Here is a 12572-nt window from a genome sequence, read left to right as displayed (position 1 = left end):
ATCTCAACTAAAAAAAACTAATGGGAAAATTTAGCTAGAACTTCTGATTCACATGAAAACTTACAGCAAAAAGTGTAATCCCCATTCCCTATCAGGGAATAAAAATATGAATCACAATTCCAAGGACAGATTGTTCTGTGGTCATTAAAACTCAGTGATCCAGAAGAAAACTAAACTTCGTCATAATTTTATTAATTCATAAAAAAATGTTGAAGCATATTCCCGACATTCTCATAGAGAATCACACACCGGAAAGAATTAAAGTTTTAGTTTGTGCATCGGAATGATGAATATTTTAATTGAAGAAATATTGAACCGTAGATCTCGAAAAAAGAGGAAACGATTGAAGATTGGTTTCACATAAGAATGAAAATGTATGTACTTATGGTGAGAAAAGATGATTGAATGAAAATAGAATTTTGCAATATTACACGACAATATTTTGGAGCATACATTTTGTGCAACTGCCATGGAGGAAGGTGTGCCAGGATTCAATCACATTCCAGAATCTCTGAAAACATCTATATCTGAAATCCTATCTTGTGAGGAGATGGTTGACATTTTGGTTCTGACGAATTTATTTATTGAAGAGAAATATTAAATTGGGTTATATTTATGAGGAGTTGAGATTTTACGATACGACGTTTCAGGTTTCGTCACGATTGCTTCCAGAGAGATTTCCCAATTCTTTTTCTCACGAATCCGGAACTATTCTCTTGCAGACCAAGTCCTATCGCTTTACCGTACCCCCAGTACTAGATGCTGGTTTTGTGGAGTTGGGTAATTGATGTTCCATACTACAGTACTAGCCAAAAATAACTCCGCATAGACCAGGCAAGTTAATCACCATCACAATTATCACAATAATCATCTGGAAATTCTAGAAAAGCACGCCGCATAGACGGTTTCCAATTATCGACTTTGCGAGTGTGAGATGGCTTCACTGATTATATCAGAATAAAAAAATTTTCCTAAGAGTAAAAATCAAGAGCATAGTTTCATTTTTGTAGTTGACAGCCTTTATGACCAAGCGATGGCTGAAAAGTTTCATTGCATCAAACTTTGTGTGAACGGGCAAAAATTGTTAGAAATCACTTTGCCGAGTGAAAACTTCTTATGAACATCATGTACCAAAAAGTTGTCAACTAAAAAAAAGTTCTACTTTTGAGATGGCACTCTCACAAACTTGACAAGTTTAAACAGAATACGTTAATTACATTTTTCCGTAAAAAACTGATCTCAAATCTCTGAATCTTTCAAAAATAGCTATTTGTTATCGGAAACAGTCACGATAAGCATACTCTGCTCAAAGTTTTAAACATTTATAGCGCTCTGCTGAGTATACTTTCACCTTTTTTTGAAAACCGTATTCTTTTCAGATTTCAATTCCAAAGATGCAAACAAAGATGTTTTCATATTTCTACACACCAACAAAAAGTATAATCACAACATTTATGATTCGTCCTGAAATCAAGAAAAAAAACAACCGATTGACAATAAACTGAGCAATGCGCGCACATTGTTCAGTCAAAAGAAATACCCAGTAATTTTGCGTCTTTTGATAGAAAAAGAAGTTTGATATTACGTTTACAGCACTTGGGAAAAGGAAAATGTGGAGAAATTAAATCACAATAATCAACAGGAATTTTCTACAAAAAACAATAACTCAACGATAAGCATACTTGTCAACCGGGCCGAAACGGGCCGACACGGGCCGACTCGTAACTCTCTTCAAACTCAATATTATGAGCTGAAAATAATACCAAAATGTAGATCTCGACGAGTTCTATCTCCGTGACCTACTACGGGCCGGATGTCTATTCGTTAATACGTTGCGGGCCGGGAAAAAGTGCTAAAAAACGCGAAAATGGCCAAAAAAGCCATTCTAGCCCGGCCCGCGGCATATTAACGAATAGACATCCGGCCCGTAGTAGGCCACGGAGATAGAACTCGTCGAGATCTACATTTTGGTATATTTTTCAGCTCATAATATTGAGCTTGACGCGAGTTACGCGCCGGCCCGTGACGGCCCGTTTCGGCCCGGTTGACAAGTATGACGATAAGGAGTTGCTATTCGAAAACTTACGTTCGATTTGAAAGAAACACCGACAATTTTGATTCAACCTACATGATATGACCCTCATAAATGAATGTTTGACCAGATAAAAACCGTGAAGTGATGGGGAGATGGGGGGGGGAAGAGAAGTGGGGAAATTAGAAACCATGGAAAACGAAACGGTGGATTGGGGGAGAAATACAAAAATACCAGAGAGTGAGAGAAGTTTGAGACCCGAATGAATAAAAAACAGAAACATAGAAATATAGAATTGCTACTACATGAACTTGATAAAGTTGACTATCTAAACGTTGACTAGACTGTTTTCTTCTCGTCTTTCTTGTCCTGATGTTCTTCACTCTGCTCGTCATCATTCTGTCCAACATTCGACACATCAGGATTATTATACTCGGGTATCAGGACTTCAGACACTCCTCGTTGCTCGATACATTCCAATAAGTAGTGCATCACTAAAAAATAAATATTAATAAAATTATTTTCTCAATTCGTTGGATACCTTTAGCTAATCGCCTTTCCATCGCTGGATAGTGTTTATATGCAAGGATTGGATGAGCCGGATCTTTTGATAATGATTCATGCAACGCTTTCGTCAGCGATTTCGGAGAACCATAAAAGTTCAGCAGTGTTTGAAAAGTTGACGGTCGGATGATACAACATTGTCGAAGTGGGAGAATGATGTCGTCATCGTCGATGTCTGATCTGCCAAATGCTCTTCCATGGTCGAGATGGATAGCATAAGAGGGGAGATCAGTGAACACGTTGAAAGACTCAAAGTGGTGACGGTCTTGGTTACCTAGAAATTCGTATTATTTCAAAATCGAAAGAAAATAGAATGTCAAACCTATTAAATAATCCAAAATATGAATATCAACCAAATCCAATAACCTGCGACCATGAGCGTATTGTTTCTTGGTTTTTACTTTCTCTGTGCAGTAGTTCATACTCGATTGCCACTCGGCTACTTGATTCTTTTTGGAGTATGTTCTGAAAAATAATTGTTTTTAATAAAGGAAAGTCTCTAATTTTTTTCTTTATTTCAGCTTACCTTCTATAAGGACTCCTGTTATGTTTCCGTGGCACTGCTGATTCGTCCGGAAGAAATACTTGAACACTTCCTTCCTTCATATCGGGAAGACCACAAATGGCGTGTGTTGTGTCACAGTAGTAGTCGCAACGAGACACAAAACAGAAATTTTTGGCTGGTGAGAAGAAGAATGTCTTCTTTAATTTTTTCTCAGCTTTTTCGAAAAGTTCTGTTGTCATATTCAGGACTCGGCCAACAGTTGGAATTGCCCTTCGGAATCCGAGAACCCTGGAATTTGGAATATTTTTTTATTCTATTAGTTAAAAATCAGATTTTTATTTCCCTTTTATTAACAAAACATTTTGATTCCCACTTTTTCCCAAAACAACAAACCTGTCTAGATGGAACGTTGCGATTTCTGCATGGTGTCTTTCAAAATCACTGAAGTAGAAATGATTGGGATCCGATTCATAATCGCGACCAAATCTGAAAAAAAGAGAGAAACACGCGTTTCCGGTATTATCTTCTAATAATCGGTACCTCATCGGCTTGAATACTGCCTGTTTGTCATTTTTGAATGTGAACACAAATTTGACCTGGGTGCCACCATCCATAATGTGCACGTGTTTGATGGGACTTGTGTTGAGATCGTGAAGCAAGTTGTCAATCATCTGATCATCAGAGTACACTGAACAACTTCCAATGTTTGAGTAGAACCTTTCCCAGTTGTCATCTTCCGGTACATATCTCCTGAAAACAACAACTGTTTCTGTTTCAAAACGTTTTTTTCGAACTAAAAATAATTATAATTGGTATTTTTTTCTTTGGAAAAGAAGATATAACTCACTGCTGAGAGTTCTCCCAATATTTTGAAAGTGTAGTATTCGATCTACACTCATTTTTCTTGAGCAGATCAAAATTGACGTCTTTCGTGAGATCAAAGAGTTTTCGCAGCGTTACTTTATTTGATGGGTATATGAAGTTGAATGGATCGCTCAAGTTTTTCTCGCCAAGACTTGGTGGTAGTGGTTGGTGAGGAAGACTATTCTGACCGACTGGGAACTCGGGTGCATCTGGAATCGCGTGGCCCATTATCCGAGCTTCGTTTGACTGTGGTCCCTGCTTCCATTCTCCTGAAATTTTTTTGTATATTTTTTTATATTTCTGTATGTTTTAGATGTGACCGTCATGTCTTTTGTTTAAACATGATCGTTTTCCCATCGCTGACTTCAAAAGAAGAGGGTTCTCACGATTTATTCTCCTTTGTTTCTTTTCGACTTTTTGACAAAAACGGTAGTGACGTGGCAGAATCAATATAATATAACATACATAAAATGAAAACTCACGCTCATAGGTGTTATTTGAAAACGAGATGATGACAAGTGTCGCAGCGAAAACTCCGATAGCCAAAGTGAATAATCGTTTTATATTGCACCGCATGTCTTACTGGACCTCGTCGTTTCTGGTTTTCAGCTTCATCCAAATGCAGCTCCCAGTTTCCAGTTTCGGCTGCAAGACTGAGCAATTAAATAAATAAAAAAGGGAGATAATAATTATTGAAAGTGAAAATTGAATATAATGAGTGAGGAGAGCAGGAAATTGGTAATTATTGTTCTGAATAAGGGCATCAATTAAATATCGTAGAAGAGTTTCCCAATACGAAAAAAAAACAACAAAAGTCAGAATAAACGCACATCATCCTCTCGGAATAGACTAAACACGCACCAACAACCACCTACACCTTCTACACCGCCTCCTAAACAGACACACCTTGTATATTGTAAAAAGACAAAACATTGAGATGCGAGATGGCTGTAAACATCGTCCGAATGATGTGGAGAAAAGGGTCTGGGAACGTCAAAAGGTGTTGGTTCGTTTGGGGTGGGGGGAAGTGCGGGCTCGTAAAGTGCTGGGAAGAAAGGCATTCCCGTTGACGGGAGGGGAGAACGATGGCCACGTCAGTTTTTGAAGTTGGGAACAATTATTTTTTGAAAGATATTTTTAAAAAGAATTTTTCAACAGAAATGACGTCTTGTGCTATAAAACGCTAGAAAGAAACAAAATTCGCTAAAAAAGCAAGAAGAGGCAAGTACAAACGCTATATTTTACGAAATGTTCTCGTTGAAATGATATCAAAATGATATAAAAATGATTTCAAAACAAAACGTGAAGAAAACGAAAAACATGAAGAAAAAACAATAAAACTCGTGACAACATGATGATTTTGGAAACTTTACATGCGTACAAAGAAAAACTCTCAGCGAAGCATTTAATGGAACGGATAACACCAACAAAATAATAAATGATCAGCATCTCAAAGGTTATTTGAACCTTTGAAAACCACGAAAAATAAACTCCAAAACTCGGATCTTGTTTCAAATGATGTATGAAAGGCTCAAAATGGCAATATTTAAACAGCAGAGCGAGTGGGCACTGAAATCTGTCTGATGTTAGAGAGATATTTATTTGAAGTTATTGTAATCTGCTTTTATCTATGGAATCTGTTGATACGGATTTGAATAAAAATAAAATCTGATGATTTTAGAAGAAAAAACACTTCAAAAAAACATTCGCAACATTTTCACTATAGTCTGTACATTTTCTTCTGAAAATAAGAGCTAATTCAGAAGTCTTTCAGAATCAATTAGCCTATTTCCTTTCCTTTCGCAATACAACTATGTTGCGAATCCAAAGAAAGTTCTTGAATAATTCATAAGAAATCTCAAAAGATGCTAGAGCAGATTAGAGAGAGGAGGACAACGGAAGGATGGGTGGTTAATGTTATATTCTGGGCTATCATTTTGTAGGAATACAATATTTTGTAGATAGTGAGGAAGAAAGGAAAGAACAGAACGGAAAGGAAGAGAAATTGGAAAAAATGAAAAACGAAAACGGTCATAATATTTCCGATCTGTAACGATGACGAAGCGATAAAAGCGGAGGGTGCTGGTAACCATGTATATACAAATAAAACAATTTTTTAGAAGTAAAGGACACCAGGAGAGCAACCCCTCAAGAGATATTGAAAAGAGTTGAAATTAGTCAATGGAAGAAAAAGAAATAGTAAAAATGACAGCGTAGAGTATGTTTGCACAGTTTGCCAAACAATCAATGGAGGAAATTGGAATGTGAGGGCGAAAAAAGAAAAAAGTTGGACACAAGTAACGGGCCAACGGTTTTTCAAGGAGCATGCGTCGTTTCGAGTGGGGGATGACTTTTGAACAGTATTGCTGAACTATGGGAAAGATGAGATACAGGTAAATAACTAAATTTAAACAAAAACGAGAATAGTGAGCAAAACTTTTTTAAGTTACAGTAGGAAGTTGGCTTTAATGAAGTAATACTAAATATCTGTAAGGGTTTTCATATGAACTATCTCGTTGGCAAGCGTAAAGTCGAAAACTAAACATAATACTAACCTATTACACAAAACCCTACAGTCGGGTATAAAAGATGGGTATAAATGATACACAGTCGGATGGTTTTCAAAGAAAAAAATGACTACGTTAACTAATAGGCTTCAAGTATCTGGTTTTCGAGGTTTCCGAGGTTTTCGTAAAACTTTTCGTAAAACACACACAGTAAAACTTTTCTTCTTTTCTCCCCCCTAGGCGTAAACCACAGAACCGACTTATAATTGTTGGTTTATACAGGCTGGGAAGCGTGAAAATGAGTAAAATGAGAGGTTTGATGGGAAATAGTTCAGGAGTATTTCTACTACTATTATCAAGAGTAAGCTTTAAGATACGAAGTATATGAGATTGTTAAGTAAAGAGAAAACGAAAGGAAAACGTAAGGAAGATGAGAGAAAAAGAGGGAAAAGGTGAAGGCGGGTGAATGTGACACTTGGAACGGCCGGGAGCGCTATGGCGGGACCCGAAAAGCAAACAGGGAGGGGCGGCTTCTATACAAAAGGCAGCTCCTATCCAGCCCTCACCGCTCACTAACACATTTTCGCTTATACGGAATAAAATTCCGGGAGCGTCGATTTAGAAATGAATAGGTTTGATTTTATTCACTAGTTTTTTCCTGGTCGCTTCTGGTCTATTTGAAAGGAAAGGTGGGAGAGAAAATGTTGTTTGCGAGCAATCTATTTATGTTTCAAGTGCTGCTTGGCACTTTCTGACTTTCTCTCGTATGGTCAAGTACTGCATACTTGCAACTGTTCAATCCCGTCGTAGGGTGAACCAAAAAGTTACTTGAGATCAACTCCTAAAAACTGAGTTTTGCGAAAAAAATAAATAAAAATGATGTGAGAAAATTCATATAGCGTTCGAAATCCACCGGTTGCTAAGATACCGCAAAAATAAATGCAAAAATTTACAGAGTACACCGAAAAAAACCGATATCGCATCCCAAATGACACAACAATGAGTAAGACACCTGTTTTACCTTCCCATGGGTAGTTTGCCGCGGAGACAGGTAGGTCAAAAAGATACAAGAGAGGATTACATGTTGTTTGGCAACACTGTTTTCAAGAGAATGAAACAGAGCAAAACTAATTTGATTGGAAAATCGAGAACTTTTTTTTGAACTCTTGTTGGGAGCGTTCCCTAATTGCTCTTTAACTAAGGTTTCTTTTCTTCTGTTTTTCTTTTGTTTTCTGCTTGAAAACGCTAGAAAAAAAAAAGAAGCAGGAATTATGGGAGAGCAAGAGGAGCAAAAAGAAGAACGTGCAGAAATATGTTGATAACGCTATGTCCACTGAACAACAAATGGCAACATTTTGACAGCTTTTGTTACTGATAACCACAAGGGGACAAAATTTCCTATTTTTATTGTGTAAATCACCAAAATGGTGATGGTTTCCATTTTCGATTTCGTATAGAGAAAATTTATGTTTTATTGAGGGTGCAAGCTATCATTTAGGAATTCTAGAAATGGCAGAAATTAATAGGAAAACGTTTTAATATGCGGGGGACAATTCATTTCAGTCACAAGCCTCATTTTAATTTCCATAATTGAAAAAAAAAACCTTGTGAGAAGAATATTATAGGTCATGAAAAGTTCTTATAAAGCAGAAAAACGAAAAACATAAATTCATATAAAATTTGTATACCACTTCCCCTAAGTCGCATTCCTTGAGGGTAGAGAGATCACGAAACTAGATTAAAAAGAGTAATTTCAATCTGACTAAAGGGCGATTTAGTTGAGATTATGCAGATCCCATTCTCAAGTTTTTCCTTTTCAATGCTTATAGGCAGGTTCATGCAAGTTTCTAGATAGTGAAATGAAAATGAGGAGGATATCTTTTTGTAGGCAATCTAAAAGAAGCGGGGAAAAAAAGAAGAGGATAGCACCCGAGAAATAAATTGTCGTGATTTGTAGAGAGGCCAAAAGAAAATTGTTTCCGGTTATCGTCTCACAAGATCTTGATGCCAATAATTTGTTTTTTGTTTTTTGCCTTACGGATCTCATCTTACTGCAAAACAAATGAGTAAACTCTCAAGAAACCGATTTTTCTTTCTCTAAGGACTAACTCTAAGGCCCAAACCAATTTGCTTTTTCTAAGATAGCGTGTCGAAACAAAAACTTAGGAAGTAATCTGTTTGAAAGCAACTCCAACCCAATGAAACTTTGAGAACGACTTGTTCAAGAGCCATCGATGGGCATCTGAAAGCTAAGGCGAGGAAAAGCTGTCTAAGTTTTATTCTCATTGGACTAGTCCAGAAAGATTGAATTTCAACTAGGGGACCAGTGTGTGTGTGGTGTGGAGGGATGGGCGAGGAAGAAGGTGAAAGAAAATACGACAAAAGGTCCGGCACTGAGATGTACTTCCAGTCATCCGTCTTTAGAAATTTGTACTTTTTCTTTTTATTTCTTTTTATGGATTTGTTTTTCTAAAATTATGAGAGCTTCTGAATCAGAAAAATTGGAAATTTTCTGACGAAAATAAAAACAAAAATTGTTTGACTTTCATTGAAGGTGTTCGAAAATTACAATGTTTTTGAAATTCGTCATTTTCTCTGTATGGTTGGAAGAAATGCAACTTTTTAGTATACACATACATTTCAAAAACATAGAAAACTATTCAAATACAGAAATGTTTAAAACCGGTTTCTACATGGTCACTTCACTTTTTTTCTTTTTTCCAAATGTTAAACCATCTTTCTATTCAAAAAATAATCCTATACAAATTCTGAACTACTGGAACGACGCAGCCCGGAACATCTGGTCAAAATAGAATCAAATAACAAATCCAATAAAAATTTCGAATCCAGAACCATCGGCGGATTACTGGAAAAAAAAAACGTAAATGGATCATCATCAGCACTACAATTAATGTCATTATGCGTATAACAGCCATGTGTGTTATTACAATCAGGCGGAGCGCAGGGGGGTCTAGTCAAAACTGTCAGAAGTGAAGCAGAGAGAAAGAGAGGCACAGGCAGAAAAGAAATGAGAAAATTCTCCCGTATCTATGCGGTAGTCCAATATGGAATCGTACGTGCAAACAGAATTGAACGTGCAATCAAAACAACCAGTTACTAGTTTCTTTCGCCAATTTCACTGTTTCTCTTCCTCCCCCTACCATCATCATCGTTCTTTTTTTTGGTATCCAAAGTTTTTCTCTCTTCTTTCATTTCTTTTCTTCTTTTTCTTTCATGCCCACTTTTTGTTCGCGCACCCCTCGGCTTGTAAGTACTATTGTTGCGTTAGTATACAGTAAGTCGCCACGCTTCGTCGGGCATTTATGAAATTAATATGTCAGAATAGAGATCCATGGGAGTGAAAGGCAAGCCCCCCGATTTACGGAAATGATTCGAATCCGACATTATAATATAGAAAGGCGGGTGTGTGGTGAAATCTGAGAATTTGAATCTATGTTTCATTAATTATAATTTTAGTATCTGAAAATTTGTGAAAAACACTAAAAATTGAAAATAAAATCATGGTGAAGCAGTAATTATGCAATATCTATATATCTATGAAGAAAATATGAAATGTACATTATATAATTCACCAAAAGTTAAAACTCTCCAAATCTGAGTAGAAAGAAGCTTATATAGATTCAAAACTACACGGGAATTAAATTTCTAGAAAAAATCCTGACAAAGAGAATCCAAAGAAAACAGTTTCTAAGTATCTGAGTTTATGATATTAATTTTATCTATAAGAATGATATTCAAATGGTTTTGCAGGAGAATGATCTTCTAAAAACACAAAACGTGTACATAAAAACACAAGAATTTAGTTTTTAGAAAAAAATCCAGACCCCGAGAATCCAGATAAAAAACTTCTAAGTATCTGAACTTATATTATTACTTCAATACATATTTTTGCAGGAGGATGATCTTTTAAAAACACAAACCTTGTACATAAACACACAGAAATCTGATTTTAAGAATAATCCCAGACACCGAGAATCCAGAGAAAAAATTTCTAAGTATTTCAGTTCATATCATTATTTATCGTATTTGAGTATTTTTGCAGGGGGATCATCTTCTAAAACACAAATCTTGAATGATCAATGCAAAATCCGACAAAGTCTTAGTCACCTGAACTAGAATTTTGATTCTTCTGTCATCTGCCCCCTCTTTTACACTTCAAGTTTCAAATTCCAATTGAATTGAGACGCTTATGACTATTTCGCGATCACACATTTCTTAGATTCAAGTATGAATCTTGAAAGAAATAAGGAAGAAATAAAAAGCTAAGGGCAACCCTACAAAATAGAGTACATGTTTTTTTGCAGAGCCAACATTATTCTATTCATGGAAAGTAAATAGCAGGATGGAAAAAAAAACGTCGGGACTATCAAAAAATAATCATTTTCTAGTCAGAAAAGTGTCAGTTGGTGTCTCTCTCTCTCTCTCTCGCCTCTTCATTCCACCATTCCCTGACAGCGGATCATAAAAAATAAATGGATTTTTTGCGGAGACAAAAACCCCTATCGAACGTCCCGATGGGATGCAAGCCGGATTGATGGGAGATAAAAGAAAGTGGAGTTATCCAAGATTCAACTTGAAATTTGAGAGGAACAGATAATAAAGAAAAATGAAAAAGATGGAAGATTAGAAAATGATGAATTTGAAATTAATTTAGTACACTTTTTAGTAAAACGTGACAAAGATAAAAGTAGAGAAGATATCAAGGACGAGTGATACGATAGTAGTGATAACCCGATAGTTTTGTGAATCGAGAGGATTAAATGGAGACTAATAGTTGTTGATATCATGAAACAGCTGCCCCCGATTTACTGCAATCATTATTACACCACACATTTCACATCTAATCCAGATGTTTTGAATCTCGGGTGATTGACAAGATTGACATTCAACAACTCCGCCTTTTTGTCATTAAGACGACACTGGAAGGTTAAATTGATGAAAGTTTCGTTTTCCGGCAAAGGGAATCAAATCAGAGACGATTTGAAATTAGATTTGTTAGATTTGTTTCCAAATTTTCCAATTTCGGGAAAAGAAAACACTGCGGGAGTCCGGGAGGAGGATATAAATGTGAAACACTGCGTATGTTTGTTGCAACGCAAAAAATGGGAAAAGGGGTGAGAAGAAGAGAAGATAAAAAAGTGCGGAGGATGAAGGAGATGTTGAAGAAATCAGGTCAGACAGTGTCACAAGCCTTAAGAGGAAAACGCATCATTCATTAAAAACAGGACTTTAAAGATGAGAAACATAATTGGAAAAGAAACAACTTGAGGCGTCATTAATGTCAGATCATAACAGATGACAATGAGAAGAAAAAATGAATAAATGGTTTCTTGTTTTTTTCTTCTTTAAACTTGACGAAACACGTCAGTGGGTGGAAAAAAAAACAACTGAAAGTATGTGGGTGAAGCAGAGGTACTTTGAAGTGTCAAAAAAGAGAATCTCCACTTCAGAATTTGTTGTCCCAATTTTCGGATATGAGTTCTTCTCTTCTTCTCACCCACAGTAGGATATTTGTACATCAATTTTTTTTCTCAATTTTTAAAACCGTTCTACACTTTCGAAACGTGAAAAAAAATTGGGAACGGAGCATTGTTACTAAGATGTTGTTGGTTTCTAAGAGCCGACTAGGTGAGAAAAAGAGAAAAAGAAGGTGATAAAACTCTAGAGGGTAGCAGGACGTTAGAGTGTTGCTGTGGAGAGAAGCTACATAGAAAAAACAAAACAACTAATTCGATGGATAATCACGCTTTTTGCAAATTTGAATAGCTAAAAACTTTCTGATAATATAAAATATACCCGATGTTCACATCAAATGCTGAACCTGAACATTGCTCACCTGTCTTATTTGAATTGCGTTTCCATTATTAACATTAATGTTTCCTTAAGCGTGTATTTACACTAAAAAAACATTTGGATATCACCCATAAACTTACACATTTTTAATTTACTTTTATTAATTCAATTTAAAAACACAATGATCCAAAGAATCAAAATAAATAATTTCACACTATAGTTCAATTTTTTGAAAACTATCACACAATAATCTACAAGCTCAAAAAAAAAGCAAAACAATTATAAT

The 12572-nt window shown here is 36.0% G+C and overlaps 1 protein-coding gene across 1 annotated transcript; it reads right to left on the bottom strand.

The window, feature by feature from the left end:
• Nucleotides 1-2371: 2371 nt before the first annotated feature.
• Nucleotides 2372-4541, bottom strand: GCK72_025570 (uncharacterized protein; the record flags this gene model as incomplete). The annotated part of the gene is made up of 8 exons (XM_003106175.2): nucleotides 2372-2526; nucleotides 2574-2870; nucleotides 2919-3061; nucleotides 3123-3389; nucleotides 3495-3587; nucleotides 3642-3851; nucleotides 3949-4234; nucleotides 4448-4541. The coding sequence occupies 8 exons, from the start codon at nucleotides 4539-4541 to the stop codon at nucleotides 2372-2374; spliced, it is 1545 nt and encodes a 514-aa protein (XP_003106223.2).
• Between the last annotated feature and the right edge of the window lie 8031 nt (nucleotides 4542-12572).

This window comes from Caenorhabditis remanei, chromosome X (genome assembly GCF_010183535.1).
Source record: "Caenorhabditis remanei strain PX506 chromosome X, whole genome shotgun sequence".
Taxonomy (NCBI): Eukaryota; Metazoa; Nematoda; class Chromadorea; order Rhabditida; family Rhabditidae; genus Caenorhabditis; species Caenorhabditis remanei.
Note: the sequence above shows the minus strand (reverse complement) of the source record. Positions and strands in the feature narration are given on the sequence as shown.